Source organism: Neofelis nebulosa, chromosome X (genome assembly GCF_028018385.1).
Source record: "Neofelis nebulosa isolate mNeoNeb1 chromosome X, mNeoNeb1.pri, whole genome shotgun sequence".
NCBI lineage: Eukaryota > Metazoa > Chordata > Mammalia > Carnivora > Felidae > Neofelis > Neofelis nebulosa.
In genome coordinates this window covers 102,296,332-102,323,644 of record NC_080800.1, presented here as the reverse complement: position 1 = coordinate 102,323,644, position 27,313 = coordinate 102,296,332, and the positions used below count along the sequence as shown (strand labels likewise).

Below are 27,313 nucleotides of genomic sequence, written 5' to 3'. Positions count from 1 at the left end.
ACATGTATGTGGTATTGACGTTAACTCTATGCAGTAAAATAAATGAATTAACAACTAATATTTTTCCAATTGCTTTTCAGAGAAATAGAGACCAAAAAAGTGTGTGCGCTTATGTGTGTGCCTGCATTCATGAGCATGTGTTCTATGAAGTCAGTAGTTACATATGTAGTCCCACTCTTAAGTAGAATGTCTACCACTGCAGAATGAAAGGAGCTGAAAGTAGTAAAATAAAAATGATTCAAATATTTGAAAAAACAATACCAAAGTACACAGACTTTTGTTCTTGATAATATTTCTTATTTGTGGTTGATTCACTTTTGTGATTCATTTTTGTGAAGAACCTGTAAAAACTTTTCAACCCTTTAAGCTGTGTGAGTTCACGCTATTCACACTTACCAAATCAGCTTACTTTTCCCCTTACTCTCCCTTCCCACACAATTCACAAAAAACAGTGAGAAAATCTTCATAATTTCCCCCTAAAATGTTATATTATAGTCTAACAAAACGAAAGGTTTCTATTTCTTTAGGATCATTAATTCCCAATTCTTGATTTTCCTTATGCTCCCAGCTTGATTTCCTTTGATCTTTAACTGATTCTACTAGATGCTGGACAAGTAGACACATAATAATTCCTTAAATTTTATGAATTTTTACATCAAAGGTGTCCTTTCCTTGTTTAAAATATCACATTGTGTTATTGAAAAATATCATACAAATATATTTTTTAGAACGAATAGATATCCAGATTTAATATTTTGGGGTGCTCAATATTATCATTGTCATTATCATCTGGCACAGCCAGAGTGCCAAGAATAACAGAATTTACTTTATTGGGAACTTTTGTCTGAAAAGTAAATCTCAGAGAAATAGTTCTGAGGGAGGCTGTGAGGGATTTACTATTTAATCAAATTGTTCTTTGTCAGCATGCAACAAAGAAGTGTTCCTAGTTGTATCTTAGTTCAATTTATACAAGTGTTGTTCATTGTTGACATGCATAAAGAAACTTATTAAAAATGAAATGTCTCAATAGAACTTTAAAGTGTCTGCCTGTATTTTTCATGTTCTTTTCCAATACATTTGCACAGAAGAATGTTTATATTTTAGCATTCTTTTGTCATATTTTGTAGCCTGTAATGTTAATGTATTTTCAACTAGATAAGAAATATTACACATAGAATAGAACTACTCGTGACACAAATATATTAGAGCAAATATTATTTCCATCATGTTTATAAATTATACAATTGCCAGCATCTGTTTTCTGTTAGTTCTTGCCCCACACCTACCCCACTGCTGATTATAAAAAAAATTGGGATTGAAAAACATCTTAGAATCGGTCCAGAAACTCCATTTACAACTGGATACAGTTGCAGGGATGTTGATGCAGTTCAAAGTGAGGAATGCTTATTGTTTAAGATCTGCTTCTCCATTTGTAGTAATTTATTTCTTAGAGGATTCCTGTACTCATGAGGATATTGCTTCCCACCTGGATACTTGCGGTGCTGAAACGATAAATCAGATTAGTGGTTGTGGCTCATATCCATGGAGGGCTTTGTGTTGAGGAGTGCAAGTCCTATCTCCACGAATTTATTCAATAGAGCAGTCCCTAAAGAAAGTTCTTTCTCACTGGTTCCTTATATTCTTTCATAAATTATTATTAAATATTTCAGGAGTGTAAAAATAACATAATGAACAACTGTAAACCTACAACGTACCTGTAGAAATTAACAAATACAAATGAAGTCCCCGTGTATCCTTTTGTGGTCCCATTCCTCTCCCTTCCCTGAAGTGGAAATGACAAGCCTGAATTTAATCATCCTTGTACATATTTTGGGGCTTTTATAAATAAGTACATACCTATAAAAAATTTTTTTCTCCATGTGTTTAAATTTCATATAAATAACTTGTTTTCTTCCTTCGTCATTATGTTTAAAAGGTTTATCCACATTGAGGCAGGTACCTCTACTTCATTCAAATTAATTTCTGTGGTTTATACACTGTATGAATGCAGCAAAATTTGTCCATTTTCCTATTGATGTACATTTAAGTTAGGACACACACATATCAATGAATATGCTTCTTCAAAATGTTCTCGGGTATTCTTAGCCCTTTATGTTCCATATAGATTTTAGGATCAGTTTTTCAAACTCTATGAAAAATGTTGGGATATTGCCTGGAATTACACTGAACTTACAGAACTGATAGAGGAAAATTGACATCCTAATGATATTGAGGTTTGTGGGCCATGAACACAGTATATCTCTCCACTGATTGAGTCTTTGTATATTTCTTCAATTCAAAAACTTTTAAAATCTTTGTATTTTATTTTATTTTTAAGTTTTTATTTTAATGCCAGTCAGCTAACAGAGTCTTGTATTAGCTTCAAGTGTACAATATAGTGATTCAACACTTCCATACAACACCCAGTGCTCATCACAAGTGCACTCCTTAATCCCCATCGTTTGTTTAACCCAACCCCCCACCTCCTTCCCCTCTGGTAACTATCAGCTTGTTCCCTATAGTTAAGAGTCTGTTTCTTAGTTTGTCTCGTTCTGTCTCTTTTTTTTCCCTTTGTTCATTTGTTTTGTTTCTTAAATCTCACTTAGCATTATACTGTCTAACTCCATCCATGTCATTGCAAATGGCAAGAGTTCATTATTTTCCACGGATAAATAATATTCCCGAGTGTGTGTGTGTGTGTGTGTGTGTGTGTGTGTGTGTGTGTGTTTTGGAATAGTTTGATAAGAATAAGTGTTAATTCTTCTTTAAATGTTTGGTAGAATTCACCTGTAAAGCCATTTGGCCCTGGACTTTTGTTTGTTGCGAGTTTTTTTATTACTGATTCCATTTCTTTGCTGGTTATCAGTCTGTTCAAATTTTCTATTTATTCCTGATTCAGTTTTGTGAGTTTATATGTTTCTAGGAATTTATCCATTTCTTCTAGGTTGTCCAATTTGTTGGCATACAGTTTTTCATAATATTCTCATAATCGTTTGTATTTCTGTGGTGTTGGTTATTTTTCCTCTCTCATTTGTAATTTTATTTATTTGACTCCTTTCTCTTTTTTCTTTGTGAGTCTGGCTACAAGTTTATCAGTTTTATTAGTTTTTTCAAACAACCAGCTCCTGGTTGCATAGATCTGTTCTATTGAGGTTTTTCTAGTTTCTATATCACTTATTTCTGCTCTAATATTTATTTATTTCCTTCCTTCAGCTGGTTTTAGGTTTTGTTTATTCTTTTTCTAGCTCCTTTAGGTGTAAGGTTAAGCTGTTTATTTGGGATTTTTCTTGCTTCTTGCTGTAGACCTGTATTGCTGTAAACTTCCCTCTTAGAACCACTTTTGTTGCTTCCCAAAGGTTGTGTTTTTGTTTTCATTAGTTTACATGTACTTTTTTATTTCTTCTTCTATTTCCTGGTCGACCCATTCATTGTTTAGTAGCATGCTATTTAACCTCTATGTATTTGTGGTCTTTCCAGATTTTTTCTTGTGGTTGACTTCTAGTTTCATAGCATTATGGTCAGAAAAGATGCATGATATGACTTCAATCTTACTGAATTTGTTGAGGCTGGTTTTGTAGGCTAATAGGTGATCTATTCTGGAGAGTGTTCCATGTGCACTTGAAAAGAATGTGTATTCTGCTGTTTTGGGATGGAATGTTCTGAATATATCTCTTAAATACATCTGGTCCAGTGTGTCACTCAAAGCCATTGTTTCCTTGTTGATTTTCTGTTTAGATGGTCTGCCCATTGATGTAGGTGGGGTGTTAAAGTCCCCTACTATTATTGTATTAGTATTGGTTAGTTCCTTTATGTTTGTTATTAACTGTTTTATGTATTTTGGTTCTTCTATGTTGGGTGCATATACAGGTACAATTGTTGTATCTTCTTTTTGGTGTTCTCCCCTTTATTTTTATATAGTGTCCTTCTTTGACTCCTGTTGTAGTCTTTGTTTTAAAGTCTATTTGTTGTAATATAAGTAGTGCTACTCCAGATTTCTTTTCATATCCATTTGCTTGATAAATGTTTCTCCATCTCCACACTTTCAATCCGCAGGTTTCTTTATGTCTGACATGAGTCTCTTGTAGGCAGTATATATATGGGTCTTATTTCTTTTTATCCATTCTGTCACCCTGTGAATTTTGATTGGAGGCTTTAGTCCATTTACATTCAAAGTAATTACTGATAGATATGTGTTTATTGCCATTGTATTACTTATTTTGTGATTATTTCTGAAAGTTGTCTATGATCCTCTCGTCTCTCTTTCATGTTTTGCTTATTTTCTTTAGTGATATATTTGGATTTCTTTTTCTTTATTCTTTGCATAGTTATTAGTGGTTTTAAAATATTTATTTATTTTGAGAGAGAGAGAGAGGAGAAAGCACAAGTGGGGAAGGGGCAGAGAGAGAGGGAAAGAGGGAATCTCAAGCAGGCTCCACACTGCCAGTGCAGAATCTGATGCAGGGCTCAATTCCATGAGTGGTGATATGATCTGAGCTGAAATCAAGAGTCAGATGCTTAACTGACTGAGCCACCCAGGTGCCTCAGTGGTTCTTGATTTTTGGTTACCATTAGGTTTGAATATAACCTCTTCTGCATATAGCAGTCTATGTTAAGTTGATGGTCATTCTCATTCAAACCATTGTTTACTACTCTCCTCCTCACATTTTCAGCATATGTTGTCATATTTTATATCCTTTTATGTCGTGAGTTCATTGACTGATTTTTTTTTTACAGATATACTCATTTTTACTGAGTTTGTGTTGCCTGCCTTTATACTGTCACTTTTGGTCTCTCTTTTCCACTCAGAGAGTCCCCTTAAATATTTCTTGCAAGGCTGATTTAGTGTTCATGAACTCCTTTAGTTTTTGTTTGTCTAGGAAACCATCTTTCCTTCTGTTCTGAATGATAGCCTTGCTGCATAGACTATTCTTGGCTGCAGATTTTTCCCATTCAGTACATTGACTATATCATGCCACTACCTTCTGGCTTGCCAAGTTTCTACTGAGAAATCTCCTGCTAGCCTTATGGGCTTTCCCTTGTAAGTTGCTGATTTCCTTTGTCTTGCGGCTTTTAATACTTTTTCTTTATCACTATATTTTGCAAATTCAATTACAATATATCTCGGTGTGGGTCTGATTTTGTTGCTTTTGATGGGAGTTCTCTGTGCTTCCTGGGTCTGGATGTCTGGTTCTTTCCCCAGATTGGGAAGTTTCAGCTATTATTTCTTCACATAAATTTTCTGTCCACTTCTCTCTCTTCTTTTTCTACAACTCCTATAATAAGAATGCTGTTATGTTTGATAGAGTCACTGAGTTCCCTAAGTTTATTCTCATTTTATGTAATTCCTTTTTCTCTCTTTTGTTCAGCTTAATTTCTTTCCATTATTCTGTCTTGTAAGTCACCAATTAATTCCTCTCTTCCCCAATCCTGCTGTTTATATCGTCAAGTGTGCTTCTCAGTTTGAGTCTTTGTCTTTGCTATGTATTAAGGGTCTCACTCATGTCTTCCACTCTTTTCTCGAGTCCAGTGAGTGTCCTTATGATCATTCCTTTAAATTCTCTATCAGGCATGTTACTTATATCTGTTTCATTTAGATATCTGGGCATTGCCTTGTCCTGTTATTTCGCTTGGAATAGATTGGTCTTTCTCCTCATTTTGTCTGCCTCTCTGTGTCTGTTTCTGTGTGTTAAGAAAGCCAGCTGTGTCTTCTGCTCTTGAAAGTAGTGACTTTATGAAAAGGTGGTCTGGAGTCCCTGCAGTGCAGTGTGCCCTGTTCACCAGAACCTGGTACTTCAGGAGAATATCCTCTGTGTGTTGCTTATGCTCTGCTGTTGTGTCTGAGTCACTTTTCCTTTCAGTGCAGTCCTCTTGCCTGACTCTCTGCCTGTTGTGAGCTTTCAGACCCCCTCTGAGGGGACACATCCACCTGGAAACTTGCGAGTGGGCTGACAATGCTAGCAAAATTTGCATTGGGCCACTAGTACTATCTGGGATATGCCAGATCCCATAAAACGCTGCAGTGGCTGGAGGCTGTGTGCTGGGGCAGCCAGGGCACAGTGCAGTGACTTAGCATGGCATGAGGCAACAGTTGTGCACCCAGCATCTGGCTGCAGCTTGCATGGGTGCCTAGGCATGCATGGCTGTGTACTGCACTGCAGCTATGCAAGTGTTCACACAGCTTTATTGACATTTGCCCTGAGTCCTGAGCTGAGGCTACAAGTGTCTGTGCAACCCTGCTTCCCACAGGTGGCTCTGTGTTTATGCTGGAGTGCAAGGGAGGGAAATGGCACCTGCCAGCCCCCTCATTTTCAAAGAAGTCCCTCAACACTCTCTGAAATCAGTATGAACAGATCTGTCTCCCATTTGCCCCTGGCATTGTGTAAACTGCCAGTTTTAATTTGCCTCTCTGCACAGGCTGCTGTCTCTTTAAGGGTGGTGAGCCAGCTATCACTAGCCCTCACAGCTAGCCCAGTGCTGAGTCAGCTAACTTTTAAAGCTCCAGGTTCCCAAGTCCCACGGTTTATACAAACTCACCGAATTCAACCCCTCTGGTTTTCAAAGCCAAACCTTATGGGAATTAGTCTTCCCCATGCGACCCCCTCTGGGGTGAGGGCCCATTTCTCTGCCCTTTCTCCACACACAGCTCAGTCCCTCCTGTGGGCAGCCTCCCTCTACCTTTCTGAACTTCCTAAACTTTCAGATACAGCTTCTTCCATATGTTTAATTGTGGTTTTTGTTCTGCCAGTCTTCAGATCACTCTCTGATTCATTGACTTGGATGTGGATGATATCTAGTTGTAAATGTGGTACGGATGGGCTCAGGGTCCTCCTACTCTGTCATCTTCCCAAGCTCCTCAAAAAGTTTTTAAAATCTTATGTGAAAGAATGTTGAACTTTTTTGGCTAGATTTATTATTGTAAGTAAAGTTTTTTTAAGTACATGTTCTTATTTGGCTTTGATATATAGACATGATGTTGATCTTTTTTTGTGCTGATTTTTTATCTAACAACCTTGCTATCCTCTCTTCTAATTTTCATAGTTTACCTATACATTCTATTTTGTCTCTTCCTTTTCAGGCTACACATTTTATATTTTTGGTTGCCTTATCACGCTAGCTGTCTCTAGTACAACACTGAATTAGAAGCAGTAGTTAATCGTAGCACTTCTGACTTTAAGACTAATATCTCTATTATTTTATTACTAAGTGTGATAATTACTTTAAGATTTTGGTAAATAACTTCTATCGTATTAAGTAAGTTCCCTTCTAGTCCTGTTTTGCTAAGAGATTCTATCATAAATAGGAACTAAGTTTTATATAATGTTCTTCCTGTATATAATATAATAATATTTCTTTAATCCATTATGAAATGAACTTAAAGTGAAATGGATTAATTTAATGATGAATTACATGAATACATTTTCTTTTTTTATTTTTTTAATGTTTATTTTTGAGGGAGAGAGAGAGAGAGACAGAGCATGAGTGGGGGAGGAGCAGAGAGAGAGAGACACACATACACACACACAGAATCAGAAGCAGGCTCCAGGCTCAGAGCTGTCAGCACAGAGCCCGACACCAGGCTCGAACTCACCAACTGTGAGATCATGACCTGAGCCGAAGTTGGACGCTTAACCAACTGAGGCACCCAGGTGTGCCCCAACATGAATACATTTTCAAAAGTTAAACCATCCTAGCATTCATGCCTACTTGGTTGTAATTTTTGTATGTGTGTGTGTGTGTGTGTGTGTGTGTGTGTGTGCGCGCGCGTTCGCGCATGCATGCATGCTGGTTTGATTTCCAGATCTTTTACTGGAGTTTGCAGCCATGTTTATAAGTGAGAATGGCCTATAAAAAAAGTCCCTTCTTTTCTTACCCCATTTTGGAACTAGATTATACAGTCTTACAAAATCATTCAGGAAGACTTCTCTATTTTCCTGTTCTCTGTTATTGCTTAAAGTAGAGAATATCTGTTCCTTGGAAGTTTGGCAAAATACACCTACAAAACCATGTAGGCCATTTTCAGTGTCATTAATGTATATTCAGGCTTTCTAAGTCCATTTTGTTTTCTTGAAAAATGTGTACTTCATCTAGGTTTCAAACTTACTGGCATAAAGGTTTTCATAGCACTCTTCTTTATTTTTATTTTTTAATCTTTAGTGTTTATTTGTATAATTTCTTATTTTCCTTGCTTTCTCTTGCCAGAGGGCTCTCTTTTTTATTATTCATGCCAAAGACATAGATTTTGGTTTTGTTGATATTTTCTATTGTTTCTTTGTTTCTGGTTTCATTAACTTCTGCTCTTACCTTTACTGTTTCCTTCCTTCTACTTATATGCAGTCCTTTTTCTAAGTTTTTTGAGTTGAACACTTTGTTCATTAATTTTCAATTGTTCTTTCTATTAAATGTATGTAAGGCTGTAAATTTCCTTTAAGTAACTGTCTAAGCTGCATCCCACAAGTTTTTATAAATAGTATACTTTCATTGTTATTGAGTTCCTAATTTCCAATATAATTTTTTATGTAATCCATGAATTATTTTAAAGTGTGTTTTTAAAGAACACTTTTCTGTGGGTTTTTCTTTTTTCTTTTTGTTTATTGATTTCTAACTTTAGTACATTTTGCTGAGACATCATGATCTGTATGATGTAAAATCTTTGCCATTTATTGAGCCTTGCCTTGTGAACTACTATTTGTCAGTTTTGTAGGTATTCTGTATGTGCTTGAAAAGAATATGCATCACATAATCATAGCTTTGAGGTTCCATATATATCCAGTATATTAAAGTTGTTAATTGTACTATACAGATTTTCTACATCCTCACTAATTTTTTATCTTCTTATTACTGATTGTGAAATTTTTAGTTCATCTTATTATCATTCTGTCAAGCTTTTGTTTTATCTATCTAGAAGCCATATTTTCTTCTATGGTCTGGATTGTTAGATCTCCCTGGTGAATTATTCCTTTTATCATTACATAATGACTCTCTTTATCCATAATAATGCTTTATACCCTGAGATCTATTTCATCTGATAATGTTATAGCTATACCAAGTTTCTCTGGACAGTAATTTCCTAGAATGCTTTTTTCCTTTTATTCCTAAATTTGTATTAGTATATTTCAGCATATCTCTTATTAACAGAAAGAACATAACTATAATTTCTTTTCCACTCAATTCCAGAGTCTCTCTCTTTTCAATTTCAGGCTCACTTTGTTTTTATTTACTGGGATTACTGACATGTTTGTATTTATAGCCCAAAATCTTCTTTTGTGCCTTCTATTTATAATATTTATTTTTTCTATGTCTTCTCCCTCTTTTCTACTTTTTCTTTGATTGAGCTATCTTCATTCTTTTTCCACCTCTTCTGGTTAGGAAGTTGTATATACTGTTTCTGTTCTTTTGGGCATTACAACTAATTTCTTTACATTTTATTAAAATATAACACATATACAGAAAAGTACAAAAGTCATAAGTGTACGGCCTAGTGAATTATCTAAGTATGAAATCCCTGTTAACTACCACCCAAGTGAAAATATAGGATACTTATCCCCAGAAGCTTCCTTTGTGCCCCTCCCCAATTATTACCTCCTCCTAACTTTCCTCCCCAAGGTAACTGTCCTGACTTTTAATACTTGCCTGCTTTCCAGAAATTTTATTAATGGAATCTTATAGTACACATGATTTTGCATTTCATTTCTTTCACTCAACAGTATTTTTAGAGGGATTCATCTATATTATGGCACATTGCTATAGATCATCCATTTTCACATCGATACACTATTTTTTGCAAAGATACTACAGTTATATCTTCTATTGTTGATGGATCTTTAAAGCATTTCCATTTTTTGCCTAGTATATATAATTCTATGAACACTTTTATACCTATCTTTCGGTGAATATTTGCTTTCTTACACTTTTGTGGAGTAAATACTGAGAAGTGGAATCACTGAGCCACAGGGTATACATATATCAAACTTAGCAGATAATGTCAAAGAGTTTTCCAAAGTGGTTGTACCAATTTACACAATCCCATTTAGTATATGAGACTTTTTCTTACTTCACATTGTCATCAACACTTATTACTGACAGTCTTTTAGGTTTGAACCATTCTTGTGGGTGTGCAGTGATATTTCATTGTTATTTGATTTTGTATCTCTTTGATAAGTGATGATGCCAAGTATGTTTTCATATACTTTTGTAGATTTGGATATCCTCTTTTATGAAATACCTCTTCAGGTCTCTTGCTCATTTTTGTATTGAGTTATGTGTCTTGTTATTATTGATTTGAAGAAGTTCTTTGTATATCCTGGATACAAGCTGTTTTTCAGTTATACGTGCTGTGAATATATTCTACCACTTATAGCATTTTTTCTTTTTTTCTTTTTATTTTTTTTAATGTTTATTTCTGAGACAGAGAGACAGAGCATGAGTGGGGGAGGGGCAGAGAGGGAGACACAGAATCAGAACCAGGCTCCAGGCTCTGAGCTGTCAGCACAGAGCCCGACGCGGGGCTCAAACTTACAAACCTTGAGATCATGACCTGAGCTGAAGTCAGTCGTTCAACCGACTGAGCCACCCAGGTGCCTCTCACATATTAATTCTAATAATTTATCTATATAGATTATTTTTGTAGTTTGTATGCACACAGTCATCCTATCTTTGAATAATGATGGCTATATTTATTCCTCTTCAGTTTTTATCATTTTTTTCTCTTTCTTACATTATTACACTGGCTAGGGCCTCTAAAATTATGTTGTATAGAAGTGATGATCATAGGCATCTTTTCTCAGTCTCAGTAATAGAAGAATTTTCAACATCTCACTATTAAACGTGATGTTTGCTGTGGGTTTTTTGTAGCTAATCTTTATCAGATTAAAGTTCCTCTTAGTCTTAGTTTGCTATAAGTCTTTATCATGAATAGATGTTTAGTATTTTACCAAATACTTATATATCTATTTAGATGATCATATGATTTTTTTCTTTTATTCCATATATGTGATGAATTACGTTGATTTCAGATGTTAACGTAATCGTGTATTCTTAGAATAAGCAAAAATTGGTCATTATATTACTTCATGTTATGTAATGCTAGATTTGTTGTGTTAGTATTTGTTTAAGATTTTTGCATTCGGGGGGCCTGGGTGGCTCAGTCGGTTAAGCGTCCAACTTCGGCTCAGATCATGATCTCATGGTTCATGGGTTCGAGCCCTGTGTTGAACGTTGGGCTGTGTGCCGACAGCTCAGAGCCTGGAGCCTGCTTCAGATTCTGTGTCTCCTTCTCTTTCTGCCACTCCCCTGCTCATGCTCTGTCTCTCTCGGTCTCTCAAAAATAAATAAAGGTTAAAAAATTGTTTTAAAAAAAGATTTTTGCATTCATATGAGTGAGATTGGCCTATATTTTTTTCCTATAATATTCTCGTAAGAATTTTATATCAAGGTTATGCTGGCCTCATAACTCATATGGTGGTGTTTCCTCTATTCTTTGGAAATGGTTATTCAAGACTGGCACCTTTTCTTCCTTAAAAAAGTTTGGTATATTTACAAGTGAAGTCATCTGAGCCTGTGATTTTCTTTGTGGGAATATTTTTCATTGTGGATTCAGGTTCTTTATAGAAGCTATTTAGTTTCCTTTTGTGTGTATGTTTGTTATTGTAAGTTGTGTTTGCTAGGAATTTGTCCATTTCATTGAAATTTTCAAATGTATTGAAAAGTTGTTTTTCATATTCTTTTATAATGTTTTATGTTTATATAGTCAGTAGCAATCCCATCTTTTTCATTCATGATATTGGTTATTTGGGTCTTCTGTATTTTCTTCTTGATCAGTCCCTATCAGAAGTTTATCAGGGTTTTTTGGGCTATGCAAATTTTCAAGTATTGGCTTTCTGTTTGGTTCCTATTTAATTAATTTCAGCTCTTATAATTACCATTTTCTGTCTTCTACGTTCCTTGAGTTTACTTTGCTTTTTTTTTTTTTCTAACTTCTTAGAATGGATGCATGGGTCACTGTTTTCTGCTGGTTTTCCTTTCTACCTTATGGGTTTTCCTATATGCATGGATTGAGTTATACAAATCTTGGGATGTCCATTCTATTTTCATTCATTTCAAAGTATTTTCTACTTTCCATGATGATTTCTCTTTTTTGTTGTTGTTCCATCATTTTTTCAGAGGGATATTTTGTAATTTCCAAATGTATGTGCATTTTATAGTTATCTTTTTTGTTTGTATTTTGATTTCAAGTCTTATTCCACAGTGGGCAAAAAACATGCTATAAATAATTGCCGAACTTTGAAATACATTGAGACTTGCTTTGTAGCCCAGCATGTGGTCAATATTTGTAAATGTTCCGTGAGCACTTGAAAATTATTTGCATCTTTTAGCCATTTATGACAGTGCTCTATATGTGGCAATTAGATCAGATTTGTTAATCATGCTACTCAGATATTTCATATCCTTTCTTATTTGTTGTCTGCTTGTTCTATCATCAGTTCATGAGAAAGGGGGTCGTTAAAGTCCCTCACTATGATTATAAATTTGTTTTTTTCTCTTTTTTGTTCATTCAATTATGGTGCATATATTTGGCTGGATATTATCTTCAGTATTAGAAATTTCTTAGCCATTATGTAGTCAAATATTTTTTTCTGCACTCATGAGACTGACAAAAGCTCTACTCAGTTTCTGAGTCTTCCAGCTGCCTCTACCAGAATTGACAGCTACTTCTAGAGGAAAAGCATCCATAAATGTCAGACCCACCTCTCTTGGTTTTCTTTTTTTCCTGGAATGTAGCCCAGTAATAATTTACTCTTTTGTGAACCCCAATAACATGTAACAGATTTTTAAATATATTTTGTCTAGATTTTCCGGTTGCCATCAGGAAAGAATAGTAAAAATTACCTAGGTCACAGTTACTAGAAACAATTCCACCTTTAAATATTTATATATATACTCGACAGAGTATCTTACTTAATTCCTGAATAGTACAAAGTTTTGGAAATATTTCACTCAGGGAACCCTATTGCACGTATTATTATTATTATTATTATTATTATGTAGTATTTTATTTCAATATTGCTTTCTAACTCCAAAATTTAGTAGGAGGAGGAGTATAGTTAATGCTTTTTTTGCCATCGCTCTGGGTGAGTGGATAGAGTTTATTAGTCGCCATCTCACTGAGATTGCATCCCTTCAAGGGTCCCTGCTTTCTGCAGGAGTTTTAGTCCAACTCCCCATCTTAATGAGCCAAAAACCTCATCCCTTTTTCCTCTGTGGAAGTAAATACCCAAGCCCCTAGTTGTTACTGGGTATAATAACCACTCAAAGCTGCCAGAAGATTGACTTATACGCTGACTTCTTTGGCTGTTAGCACCCTCTTTGCTTCTGATATTTGATAATTCTGTTTTATTGTGAGCCAAGACATGTAATTTTTTTAAATTACTACATTATCGTCAACATTTCTAAGGTTTATATTGAGATGATTTAAGGATAGCCTAATCTGCCATTTTGCTGATACTGTTCATCTAGTCCTCTTTTCAGGAAATCACCAGAATGGTATATTTTTCTATGCCTAAAATTCATAGTTATATAAAACAATGTATACAAAATATTTGCCTCTTACTGTTTCTGTTAGCTCTGACTTGATTGGCTTTGACCAGTTTAGCTCCCTAATCTTAGAAAGGCCCTTTCAGTTCTGCCTTGGGGGAGGCCATTAAAGGAGCATAATTACAATCTCAGATTCACTACAAGAACTGAAATTATGAATCCAGGTTATCAGTTAGAGATTCAGAACCAAAATATAGAGAGTAGGTGCTATTTCAAGATCAACCTACTTGAATTACCATTTATTAGGCAACCCTCCCCTTTTTGTATTTTCTGGATTCTATACTTTTCTTACAATCTGGTGATCCCACACACAGTTTTCCATCCACTCTTCTACCCATTCAAATCTGACTTTACCGGCTGCTACTTAATCAGTATAGCTCTTCCTAAAGCCACCAACTTCCATATTGAAAAATTCAGTGGCACTTCTCTGCCTAAATCTCACTTGACTTCTCAGTAATAGTATACTGCTAGCTACTCTCTTCTTGAAAAAAGGTCCTCTTTTGGCTTTAGTTAGGCCACAATCTCTTGGATTTCCTCCTATCGCTCACTACCTACCTCTCCTTGCCGGTCTCCTTTTGATGGCTCCTCTTTTTATAACCTTATCTTTAAATCATGAGATACCTTAGGGCTCATTTCAGGAGTTGTCTATCTTCCCTCCTTGGGGATATCATCTGGTCCCATGCCTTTACATACCACCTTTGGGCTAATGATTGCCAATTTCGTATCTCCAGCCCTGGCCTGTCAAATTCACTTGGCTGTCTATACATTATCTCAAGGTTAATGTTTGATCTTCTATCCTTATTCTTCCCTTAACCTTTCCCATTTCAGTAATGGCAGCAGTATCCACCTACTTGTTTAAGCCAAAACTTTCATTTTTCCCTTTCCTTCAATTCCCATATCTAGTCTTGAGGAACTTCTATGGGTTCTACCTCCAAAATATGTCTCAAATCTGTCCAACAACCATGTGAGATGTAATTATTACTTCCATTGTGTAGTAAAACAAGCAGAGATTAACAGAACATGTTAGCAATTTTCCTAAGGGTATAAACCTTTAAGCAGAGGAATCCTTACCTCATGTCCACTATTCTTTCTATCGTACTTTGACCTACAGAGAATACTTGTGAATGAATTAGTAAACAAGTTGATTTATACAGTAATAAAGTCTATAGCCATGGGTTTATCAGAAGAATATTCTCACCTACTGAAAAATAACTCTATCTGTAGAGTCGAAAATTTTGTTACATAGAAAGAGCCTTGTTACAGGTAATATAGGGTAATACTGATATCATCACTTGTCATTACCTCTTAATACATAAAACCAGTTTCAGAATTTGAGATTATGAAAGATAGATCACTTGGCTTCCAGAACACTCTCTGTTTCTTTCAAGGGTATATGGCCAAGTGTACCCAAAACCTGTTGTGTTACTTCTATCGCATTCTTTCCCTAGGCTTTTATCCCCGATTTCCTCCTCCAGCAAGGGTATTCGGTCAAGAAAAAGGTTTGCCAAACTTTTATTTTAGCTTCTCTACTGTCATGACTTTATTAATATTCAGCATTTCTCAAAAACAAGTCAAGGGGACGAGGAGAGAACCTCAGCAGAGCCGTATACAACTTGATTATATTGGCCAAATTACGAATGACATTTCAAGATAAGACTATATTTTAATCAACCAGGATTCATTTTAAATGCTTATAATAAATGCAGTTATTGTTAGTATGTTCAGGGAAACCAGTTGATTACCATCACTGGCAGCTTTACCTTTTGTATATTATAAATTTTATTAGAAAAGCTCTTTCTTTCCAATTGTAGAACCTCTCTTTCTGAATGAAATTAGAGCACTATTTTACCATGTGTGCGTGTGTTTTCCTCAGTGATTGCTTGTAGCATCATAAAATCCTTGTAACATTATTTGTGATCTTAATGAATTTTTAGTGAAACCCACTTGACATTTGTTTGGCATTGACTTCATTTCTAAGCCTTGAATGCCATTATCATTTTATGGACTTTTCAAAATCAATTTGACTTCAGGTTTATTTTATACTTAGAGACTTAACTATCTTTTTTATAGAGTTCCTTGCACAGTCACTCAAATGCTAGAGGTCTTTGTGACTTTTTTTTGAATTTTTTAATGTTTATCTTTGAGAGACACACACACACACACACACACACACACACACACAGAGTATGAGTGGGGGAGGGGCAGAGAGAGAGGGAGACACAGAATCCGAAGCAGGCTCCAGGCTCCGAGCTGTCAGCACAGAACCCGACACGGGGCTTGAACTCACAAACCATGAGATCATGACCTGAGCCGAGGTCGGACGCTCAAATGACTGAGCCACCCAGGTGCCCCGTGACATTTAGTTTATATATTTAAAATATAAATGTAGAGTGGGATTTTTGGTAATTCTAATGTCTTTTGGGAAGAGTAGACTCTGGTTTTAATACAATATGTAAATGTATCTTCCTTGAATCTCCCACAGAGCTCTGTACCATGGAGTGTGGTAGCCACGGAGTCTGCTCAAGGGGAATTTGCCAGTGTGAAGAAGGCTGGGTAGGACCCACATGTGAAGAACGCTCCTGTCATTCTCACTGTGCTGAGCATGGCCAGTGCAAAGATGGAAAATGTGAGTGTAGCCCTGGATGGGAGGGCGACCACTGCACCATTGGTAAGTACCGCCATAATGCGCAAAAGTAAATTGTATTAACTGAACAAGGAAAAGCAGTTTAGGGATCAGTCACCAGGCTTTTCACAGAACTTGAGGTTGGAGGTGAGAAAGGGGAGGAGGGGGAGCCACAAGTTTGCAAGGTTGGTTAACTGGGAGTTTTCCTGGTTTCCCATTACTTCAGTATTCCTTAGAGTTTCTGTTTTCTAGTGCTTTGAGTTACTCAAATGAAAGATGATACATTGGAATAAAGTGTCATTAGTTAATAAAAGAAGTGCTTTTGTTGTGAACGTAACATTCACTGCCCATTTTTCCTTTTGAAAAGTATAGGTTGTTTCGGTTGAAAGCACTTAGAGGCAATTTCATTAAATGGGACTGCTTTAACAGGGGCCATTCGATATCATTAGGAGCTGTCTTTAATGTATATGAGGAAGACATTCCTGACCTACCATCAACAGAACATCTGTGTTGCACTGTTTATCGGGTGGCGTAGAACCTTTGGGCCGAGGCATCCACCCTCTCCCATCCCTTGTCACCAATTGCACTGATGTTCAGGATGGTGCCTGGGAGAACAGTCTGTGGGTGTGAGAAAGCCTATGTAACAAATCTATCACGTGGTCTTCACATTATAAAAAATAGCAATAATAACTAAAGTTTCCGTTTGAAAGCACTTTTATTTTTTTTTTTCAAGAAAAAATCAAAGTCCTTGGCACATATGAGTATCTGCCACAAAGGCCTCCTGCACGTACAGACGGACCGGTACGACTCCCATTGTTCAGCTAAGGAAAGTGGGTCACTGAGTGTTCTGGTGGCATTCCACGAGCACACAGAAAATTCATGCAGAGCAAAGGCCTGGATACCCAATTCACTGTTTGTGGGCTTTTCCTACCCCACCGCCCCCCCCCCCCCCGCCCCAGACTATAACACAGCTTTCATTTTTAGGTGAAAGTATTTTGTTATAATGGTTGGAAACTGCCAGAGTAATGTATAATATATATAACATATAATCTTAATAAACTGCATTACTACTCTACTGAAGGTACAGTAAGTCTTGTTCTGTGACTGTGGAAAATATTGTAGATTCATTAAAAAGGTGGTGAGGGGTGAGATTCTGATGCAGCTTAAGTAATTACATTCCTGCTCTACAGTAAGTTTATTGCCTTCACATAAGAGGATTTAAATATTGTGATGATTACCGAAGGTGGTTACTCCAGAACTCCCTTCTCAAGATATTACTAATAAGAAGTTCAAGCTAGTGCTTTTTCACGAAAGTTATTACTGAAATGTAAAAATGCAGCTCTCATACTTTTAATGAAATGTGACACTTTTTTTTAGGAAACCTCATAGAGTTTGTTGCAGAAAAGCCATTAATATCTTTCCCACAGAAAATATTATTCACAAACTACACAGGCCCATGTACCAACTTGTGAGCTGTAGGCATTTCGGCAGTTCACAGTTTGCTGTTCCACTCCCAGGCAACAGATGGCAAACCATTAATACATGTTGTATAGCTGTGGTCTCCCAGAAATTCATTCAATCGCTCTTTTCCTCCCCCTTTCAGCTCACTACTTAGATGCTGTCCGAGGTAAGATTTTTCTCACTCGTTTTATAACAGAAAAATACCATGAACAGAAACTATGCATGTGGTAAAGGCAGGGTGGGTGGGGTTTTGTGTTGGTTGGTTGGTTGGCTGGTTGGTTGGGTTTGTGTGTTTACTTTTGGCAGGCTTCCTGAAGTGTGATAGTGTCAGGTTCCTGCTCTAATAGTCGGACTGAAAAGTAATTTGTTTTTCTAACGTCAAAGAGCTGTCTTTTGCCAGTGGGTATAATAGATTGAAAAGCAGTTTTAAGAACTATTTTTCCTTGGCTCTCTATGGAGTTTGGTGCGTGTGTGTGTTTGTGCATATGTCTTTGTGTACAACACAGGTAATTCGTTATAATGAACTAGGTTTGGATAGACAGCTGAACATTTTCTTTGACATAACAATGGGACTCTAAGTCCATATACAGTATCCTTTCAAGGACAGAGGAGTCATCCTGTTATAAGTAACCCCTCGTGCATCCCCCAAGGATCTGCCTTTGATAGAGACAGTAAGGGGCTTTCTGTCAGATACCCTGGTGCCTTTCATTACCTCCATCTCAGAAGGTTGAATATTTTCCAAATTACCCCTGATTTCTCTTTATCCATTGTACATCCATGACAATGGAACTGGATGAATTCTTTTCTTAAACCTGTATATATTCATCCCATATACCACTCCTTGAGAAACATATATATATATATATATATATATACATATATATATATATATTTAATATGTATGTATATAATGAGAGAGAGTCTTTTCATATTTTCTAACAGCCATCTGTCATTTTATTTTTAAGTTTTTTCTTCATCTGGTCTGTTGATAGTTACTTAGAAAACCATTTGGAAGGAACACTGGGTTATATCTGCAGATTTTTCAAAACTTATTTTGCTCTTCATACTTCTGGACTCTTCTCTCAAAGACAGCAAATGAAAAGACTATTGATTGGACTCTCTCCAGTAAAATTCAGATCTGGTCTTGTGCTGCTACTGGGAAAATGTCCAGCAGCTATGTGCCATTATGGCCATCTCCGTTCATCTGTCCACTGAGCGCTTGGCGCCTACACGGCTGCCCTTTGGAATAGCTGAACTCGGAACTGTTGGTAGAAAGAGTAGGGCATCCCTGAGAAATTCAGAGTCTAAATGGAGACCGTTGTTAGTGTTTGTGGTTTATCAATGGATGGAAGTCATTTGAGCTCAACAATTTCCTCTATTTATCCAGTTATTCTCTAGAATCCTGAAAGTCTCAATTTGGCATTCATTAGTTCGATAAACGTTTGTTGAGCACTTACTGCAGGCTTAATATTATGCTAGCTTCTGAGCGAGATACCAGATAAGTAAAAATTTAATCCTTAGCCCTCAGATCAATAACAATCTTAAAGAAAACAGCTGAATAAATGCAAAGCAACTGCAGCACATTTCTAAGGTATTCTACGGGCAAATATTTAATGGTGTGGTCTGAACTGTGTAGCCATGCACCTAAGTCCTGAAGCAGCGTATCACAAAGGAAAAATCAGTACAGACGAGAAGTAGGTAGGGGAAGCTTCTTTTCGTAGAAACTGTTGTCTTTCCCTAGCTTATTGGCCATAACTAGGTACAGTATCGTCCATCTGGTTTTGATTGAGCTGAGAAGATACTTTTTTTGAAAAGAAAACAACAAAAAAAACCCCACATTTTTTGTCCCCATCATAGTTTTCATCCCATGTAAAGCAGAGGGTGGGAATTGGGGTTAGCATTAATAAGGCTTAATTGGCTCTCTGAGGAAAAGCACAGCAGAGTGAGGGGTAACAAGTTCCCTGGGAAGGTTTTATAAGCCAGCGAGCTCCTCTTCCATTTATTCAACACCTTATCTGAATGGAGCCCAGATGATTAGATATTTTCCTATAGGTAGAGACATCATTGTTGGCCAATCCCATGCCAGTGCCTCCATGATTGTTATTCTCTGCTGTCTTTCCAGATGGCTGCCCAGGGCTCTGCTTTGGAAATGGACGATGTACCCTGGATCAAAATGGTTGGCACTGTGTGTGTCAGGTGGGTTGGAGTGGCACAGGCTGCAATGTTGTCATGGAAATGCTTTGTGGAGATAACTTGGACAATGATGGAGGTGAGTTCTTCATGAAATGTAAATATTAGAAGCGATGTGATAACCAATCTGGCTAAGAGTGAAAATTGGGAATCCTTCATATAAACAATATTGATTATAGACGGTCATGCTATTTTTTTTTAAATCTCGGTGTATTGAATACTTACTATGATCAAGCAACATTGCAAACTCTGCTTGCATTATATCTCATTTAATTCTCACAGCAATGCCATGAGGTATAGGCATTACTTTCCCTACTTATAGATGGGAAAACTAATACTTAGAGTGGAAGAGTATGTGACTTTTCCAAGGTCACACAGCTAGAAAGTCACAGAGCCCAGGTTCCAGTTCAGGTCTCTATGACTTTAGAGTCTGTTTTCTTAACTACAGTAGCCATGCTGCCTCCCATCTCTGTGGCATCTATTATAGCAAATGAAATCTTTGTACCCCTGTTCGTACTGTCAGATGCTAGTGTAGCTTGCATTGTACACACTGTGAAATAATTTTCTTTGTTCTTAGTCGTTGAGAACAACCTCTTATGTCTCTACCTCTTAGTAATGCTTTGTATCTTTCAAAGGACACAGCATCCAAGACAATGCACAGTAGAATAATTATATTTAATTCAAGAGCTGCACATGATATTTTCAAAAGCCATATTGGCTCCAAGGTCTCCGGGTAACACTCCTTTTTCAGTCAAGCAAACAAAAGTATCCAATACATTGTTCAATCAGACCTCAAAACAGCCTAAATCACCTCTGAATGAAGCTAAAACAACAAATCCTCACTTTCCTCTTTCTGTCTACTCAAGGAAACATGAAGTTAATAAAAAGCTTTATTTCTAAAAAAAAAAAAAAAAAGGCTTTATTTCTAGTTTCTACCTATTATCTTAAAATGAAGTAGATCATTAAATTTGACTCCTCAGGTTTCTATATTTGCTTAGACAATTATAAACCTTGTCATCTGAACCCAAACATGAGGCTTAAGTCAATAAGCTAGCAATCATAGTTTAAGCACACACTGGGTGTAAGAGCTTCCCCCTTGACTAGTTCTGGCTAGCAATTTACCTTAAAAAATTATAAGACCTTATGAATTTTAAGTGGAAGCAACTTTGTGTTTAAGAGAACAGAGCTTTGAAGTTAGACTTTCTGGCTGCTATGTACTTACTGGCTGTATGATTTGGGAAAAGTTTCTTGAGATCTCTGAGCTTTAATCTCCTTATCTCCAAAATGGGGCTGATAATAATATTAACCCTCAAATAGGGTTATTATAAGTATTAAATGGACAATTCACGTGGACTCCTTAAAAGGTGATAGCCTATGCCACTCTTCCCTTCACACGCACACACATGTACACATACGTTACACTTAGGGTAACAGCCATTTTCTGAAGAGACTGCTTGCTACCTATCTAAGTTGAAAATTTTATTTGGGAAGCCAGAGTGAGATTTTCAATTAAATGGTGTACCGATCAACTATTTACTGGACATTTATGGTCCTCCAAGATTCATCTTCACCTTCCTTTACTTCGTTTTCGTTATATGCCCCTTTACCTGGTGTGCCTTTTCCTTGACACCTGTCATTCTCTATCATTTAAATCCCAGCTCAAGCCATGTCTCCCATGGAACCTCTGACATCCACCATCCCAGTCTTTCATGGGGTTTATCAGATGCACCATACCATCAAGCACTGAACTATATTGTCTGTATGATTTTCTTGTTACATGTTAAGCATGACCCAGAATCTATAGTTATATGCCCAATATAATCACTAATAATATTAGCTTACTTGTATTTAGGATTTCCTATGTACAAGGCACAGTGCTGAGTCCTTTATGTGAACTGTTTCATTTAATCCCCATGAGGCAGGAACTACTCTTAATATACTGCTTTACAAATTAGGAAACCGAGGCACAGAGAAGTTAAATAAGTTGCTCAAGATCATATAACAAGGAAATGACAGAGCCAGGTATAAACTATGGTGGGCATTCCAAAAGGATTTGAGGTCGTAATAGAGATTTCTCAGTTGATATATTGATTGAAAGGTTTATGCTCAGAAAATACTTTAACAACCTATATGATTATAATTTCTAACTCCGGGTTGAGCCAAAATAAGTTTCCTGCCTTAATAAAGTACAGTTTGATAAAAATAATTGAATATTTAATTGTCAAGCATTTTTAGGGCCTCAAGGTCACCTTGAGGCAGCCAAAAATGTTTAATGAATGAATCGATTAAACATTAATGAGGGGCGCCTGGGTGGCGCAGTCGGTTAAGCGTCCGACTTCAGCCAGGTCACGATCTCGCGGTCCGTGAGTTCGAGCCCCGCGTCAGGCTCTGGGCCGATGGCTCGGAGCCTGGAGCCTGTTTCCGATTCTGTGTCTCCCTCTCTCTCTGCCCCTCCCCCGTTCATGCTCTGTCTCTCTCTGTCCCAAAAATAAATAAAAAACGTTGAAAAAAAAAATTAAAAAAAAAAAAAACATTAATGAATTAATGGACTATCAATTCTTAGTATCTGTGGTATATATAGACACAAAAAGTATAGAAGATTTTGCTAAATATCTATTGACCTCTGAACATTCCTTTAAAACTGTGTATCTAATGTGGGAATCAAAAATCAACAACCCTGATATGAGTTCAGTGTATTTTTATGATTGTTTCTTTAGGGAGTAGCAGTTCCAATTACCATTTTTTCTCCTTTAGTAGGATTAAGATGATATTGATGATAAATATAGATTTGGTTGTACCTTGAGATGGAAAGATGGATTAAATAACCTCTGAAAACCCCATGACTGAGATTTTGGACAATAATTTCATTCTTATGCTGCTAAAATATTATCCATAAGAATACATTAAATGTCCTTCATTTGGTGATTTCAGCTTTCCAGCTATCCAGAATTACTGGATTCGTTTAGTTGAATATGACTAATGATTAATATTTGCATACTTATTTGTGCATGTGTGTATGTGTGTGTGTGCGCTTCAATTAAATCAGAAAGTGCCAGTTGAACCTTTTGGGGAAAAAATGGTCCTCATTTTTAAAATGTAATTCTTAAGAAATCTTCCCACTCAAAAAAAAATCACTTTCAAGCAATTGCTTCAAGTAGCTGCTACCTGATTGCTCCATATTATCGCTGATACTTAAAGAATAGCAGGATTTTTTTGCATTCTAATCAGCTTTGAATACTCATTAGTATTGCTGCTGTTTCCTGCAGCTTTGACTTTAGTCACACTCTGATTCAATGCATTGTGACTCTTAGTAACTAATTGGGCTGCATTGAATATGTGGGTGACACAGCTGGTCTAGGAGCTACCTAAGAGCTCCTTGAACAGTAAGAACAGAACAGAGAACAAATCACCTTTGGATGTTTTCTTAACATGCAAAACAAGGAAAGCTGTCTTATGCATTGTATATATAAGAACTAACTACCATAGAAATTACAGACCAATCAAATGTCTCTACCTCTTTTATCCTTTTAGTCAAAAAGCACCTACCACGTGCACAACCCTGTGCTTGGAGGAGACTTAATATTGATGTGAATGGTGACCACGTTTTCCTGTGTTAATCATGCGTCCTGATTTGGAGTTTAAAAATTGTGATCACCATGCATTATGTGCACATATAAATTGACATGAGAAAAAAAGTTTAGACGTTGCACTAACTGAATCAGAATAGCCTAAACAAAGAGAACAAGCTAGAACTATCAGACATTAAAGAATATTTTAAAGCTATGATCATTAAAACAAAGTGGTACTGGAGCATCTGGGTGGCTCAGCTAGTTAAGCGTCCGACTTTGGCTCAGGTCATGATCTCACGGTCCGTGAGTTCGAGCCCCTCGTCGTCGGGCTCTGTGCTGACAGCTCAGAGCCTGGAGCCCGTTTCAGGTTCTGTGTCTCCCTCTCTCTCTGCCCCTCCCCTGCTTGTGCTCTCTCAAAAATAAATAATAAAATATTTAAAAAACCAAAGGGGTACAGATGGAAGAGTAGACAGATCAGTACAACCAAATGAAAGCTCTGCAACACACCCCAGGACAAATAAACATTTAGTAGATTATATAACTGGCATCAAAAATCAGTAGGGAAAAGAAGCATTGTGAAGGAATGCTCAGACAACTCCTGAGGAAAAAAAAAACCTTAGATTTTCAATTTATAGCATATTCCAAAAGCCGAAGAGAAATCAAAACACTCCAGCTGATTAATGAGTTAAAGGTAAAAAAAAAAAAAAAAAAACCCAAACACAATTAGAAGAAAATATAGGTGACCAATCTCAAGACAGGAAAGGACTTCTTAAACATAAAAGCAAGGAAAGAAACCACCACAATAGAAAAAAATGATAAATAGGACCTCATGAAAATGTCAAACTCTGTTATGTTGTTTGGCTAAGTTTATACACCATCCAACATCTAACCATTTGGCAATCTCAAAATCTGCACTGTCTGATATGGTAGCTACTAGTCAATGTGACTATTTCAGTTTAACTTAAATAACATTAAAAATTCCATTTCTCAGCTGCACTGGGCACATCTCCAGGGCTCAGGCGTCACATGATACTAGTGACTATTAGAACAGATCTAGAGCATTCCCATCATCTTAAAAAAATGTTATTGGATAATGCTGATCTAAATGTTTGACTCCAATGTTTATCTTTCAGACAGACATTTCATACTGAGTACCCAGTTTTCCATTCATTCATTACTACTTCGTGCCAAGTATTGTGGTTGGCATTAGGGAGAAAATGACAAGACAAGTTTCTGCCCTCATAGAGCTTATGGCCTAGGGAGGGAGACAGATATTAAATAAGAAATGACACAAATAACTACATATTGGCAACTGTAAGCAGTGCTATAAAATTTTTAGAGCGCTAGAGACATGTGTAGGGAGCTAACCAAGTCTGCATGGTAAGGGAGGCCCCACATGAGTCTGGAGCAGAATGCTCCAGGCCAAGGAAACAGCATGTACAACTGCCCTGCAATGGAAATGTACTAGGCTCTTCTAGGAAGTGAAAGGCAAGTCATTGTGGCTGGAATATGAGCCAAGAAGAGACTGGTAGGAGATGAGAATATGAAGCTAGGCATTAGCCAGATCATAGAGAACAGTGTGAATTTCATACAACCTTCAGTTATCAAGCAGAGATTTCATTTTATTCACTCTAGTTGTAGAGGAAGGAAGGTGGTTTTTGATACTGTGGAAAGACTGTCAAGGAGGTTAAAAAGATGAGGAATAAGAGTGTTTAATCAGAACAGCTCTTTTCCCCCGATCTTTTAAATATTTGTCACATGTTTTCCAAGCTTCTCTTATACAAACTCTCCCACCGGTCTATATTCATATTCATTGGCAAAATCAATAAGTTAATTGCCTAAAAGAGAATGATCTTCCAGGAATAATTCTTCATAACAAGTCACCATTCATTAAGAACAATAGCTATTTGCAAGCCTGTTCTATGATATAGTGTTTCTAGATCTAGAAATCAGCACCATGGGTGAATTATGAACACATAAGCTCATGGATCAATAAGCCTCATGTTTTGAATGTCACCAGCATGCTGCAGTGTTTAATAAATAGGAAAATGAAATAGAAGGAGCAATGAATTGGTAACATTTGCTCTGTTTAAGGGCCAGACACCTTCTCCACGTTTACTGTTAAGATTTGGCTTGGGACAGAAGACCTAGGTCAGAAAGCATATTCCTAATTATTCTCTTCTGACCATGCCCCCCTCGTTTCTAAACAACCCATTCATTAAAGGATCCTCACTTACTTAAGAGTGCTTAAACTGCCCAGTGGTTCCAGATACAAACTCTTCCAGATACAAAATTGGAAAATCTAAACTCTGTAACTCACCTGAACACTCTGTGACCACCTCTGTTACATTATCTAGCAACTAAGGCTGGTAGTACTTGACATCTGCCTACTTTGCAGTTGTGACAATGAATGAGATGATGTTCGAAATCCATTAATTTAAAGTGGGTAATAAAAGTGTGGTATCAATGAAGAATCTATTTATAAATTGTGTTTTTTGATGCATTAGTTGAATGTTTATTAATCTTTAGGTAGATTTACAAATGTCATAGAAATAGGACTTTCAGGACACGCATGTATTCATTCAACACACACTCACTGAATGCTTACTTTGAACGGCATTCACTGTTCAAGTGAAGAAATAGTGAATAAAAAAGACTAAATCGTTGCTTCCAGGGAGCTTAGATTCTAGTCGTGAGAGGCAGACAATAAACCAAAATTTTAAAAGAAATTTTAAAAGAAATAGTATGCTAGAAGATGGTAAGTGTGACGGAGACATTTTTTAAAAAGCAGATTAAAAGATAGGATGTGGAACAGGGGTGGAATTTTAAATAAGGTGGAAAATGAAAGCCTCCCTGAAAAGGTGGCATTCGGACTTAAAGGAAGTGAGGGGAGAGCCATGTTGATACTGGAATAAAGAACATTCCAGGCAAAGGAATAATGGGGAAGGTCACATGTTTTCCAAACTTCTTGGAAGGTCATGGGATAATAGGAGGTAAGGTCAGAGAGGTAAGAGAGAGACTGTGAAGAGCCAGACTGGGGGGGAAGTTAAGTCATTGTCAGGACATGGGCTTCTACTCTGAGTGATGTGAGAAGCCCCAGTGATGGCAGGTGGGGACCAGAGGACACGAACATTAGTGGCATATAAACAATTTACTTTCATGACCCAGGAAAAGTCAATTGTATGAGGTGATTGCAATAACAGTGATTGGATCAGGTCAAATCCTGAGTGCACTTGAGCCTCTCCCATTTTCTTCTTACTAATACAGCAAAAGCCTGGAGGTGAAAGTCAGCCTGAATAAGTGAAAGATCAAATGAATTATAGTCTATTTCCAAAGGAAATACAGTCCTATTACCTTCCACGCATATAACAGCAACAGCTAAGCTAATGGCAGTGCCTAGTAGGGGGGCCTGCTTGAGTAAAAATTTATGAATGATTTATAATTAGTCCATTTTTATGGGTTTCTAAAATGCCTGAGAAGATTTTATTTAACTGAGTCACGGGAATGATCAGCCCTTCAATTTCTTTTTGACTATTCATTTGCTTGGCAGACCCTCTGTTCTATAGATGCTGAAAAGGTTAAGCTTCAGTCCAGCCCCTGTCCAAATGATAACAAATTGTGAATTTGTGAAATTCAATGAATAAAGATTTACTGTAGCATTAGTGTCTATTTAGAGCCACACAGGATTCTACCCATCTGACAACCTAACCATGCAGAGTGCACAAAATGAACACATTCCAGCGAACTGAATATGCGACACAGAAGTTAATTGCCCTCTGGCCAGTGATAAGGCACCTTCAGTAGAAGTGGGTCTGAACGTTTTTAGCTGCCACTGCACACCATTGGCATCTACCCCCGGGACTCTATCCTTAGACTCTTT

At 36.8% G+C, this 27,313-nt stretch overlaps 1 protein-coding gene across 6 annotated transcripts in view; it reads left to right on the top strand.

Annotated features, from left to right (window-relative positions):
- TENM1 (teneurin transmembrane protein 1) overlaps nucleotides 1-27,313 on the top strand; it is a 789,989-nt gene that overhangs the window by 590,355 nt on the left and 172,321 nt on the right. For all 6 annotated transcript variants that reach the window (XM_058713217.1, XM_058713216.1, XM_058713215.1 and 3 more), the window contains 3 exons: nucleotides 16,073-16,258; nucleotides 17,817-17,840; nucleotides 19,797-19,943. In XM_058713217.1, the coding sequence (XP_058569200.1) occupies nucleotides 16,073-16,258; nucleotides 17,817-17,840; nucleotides 19,797-19,943 (357 nt within the window). The remainder of the gene's footprint in view (nucleotides 1-16,072; nucleotides 16,259-17,816; nucleotides 17,841-19,796; nucleotides 19,944-27,313) is intronic.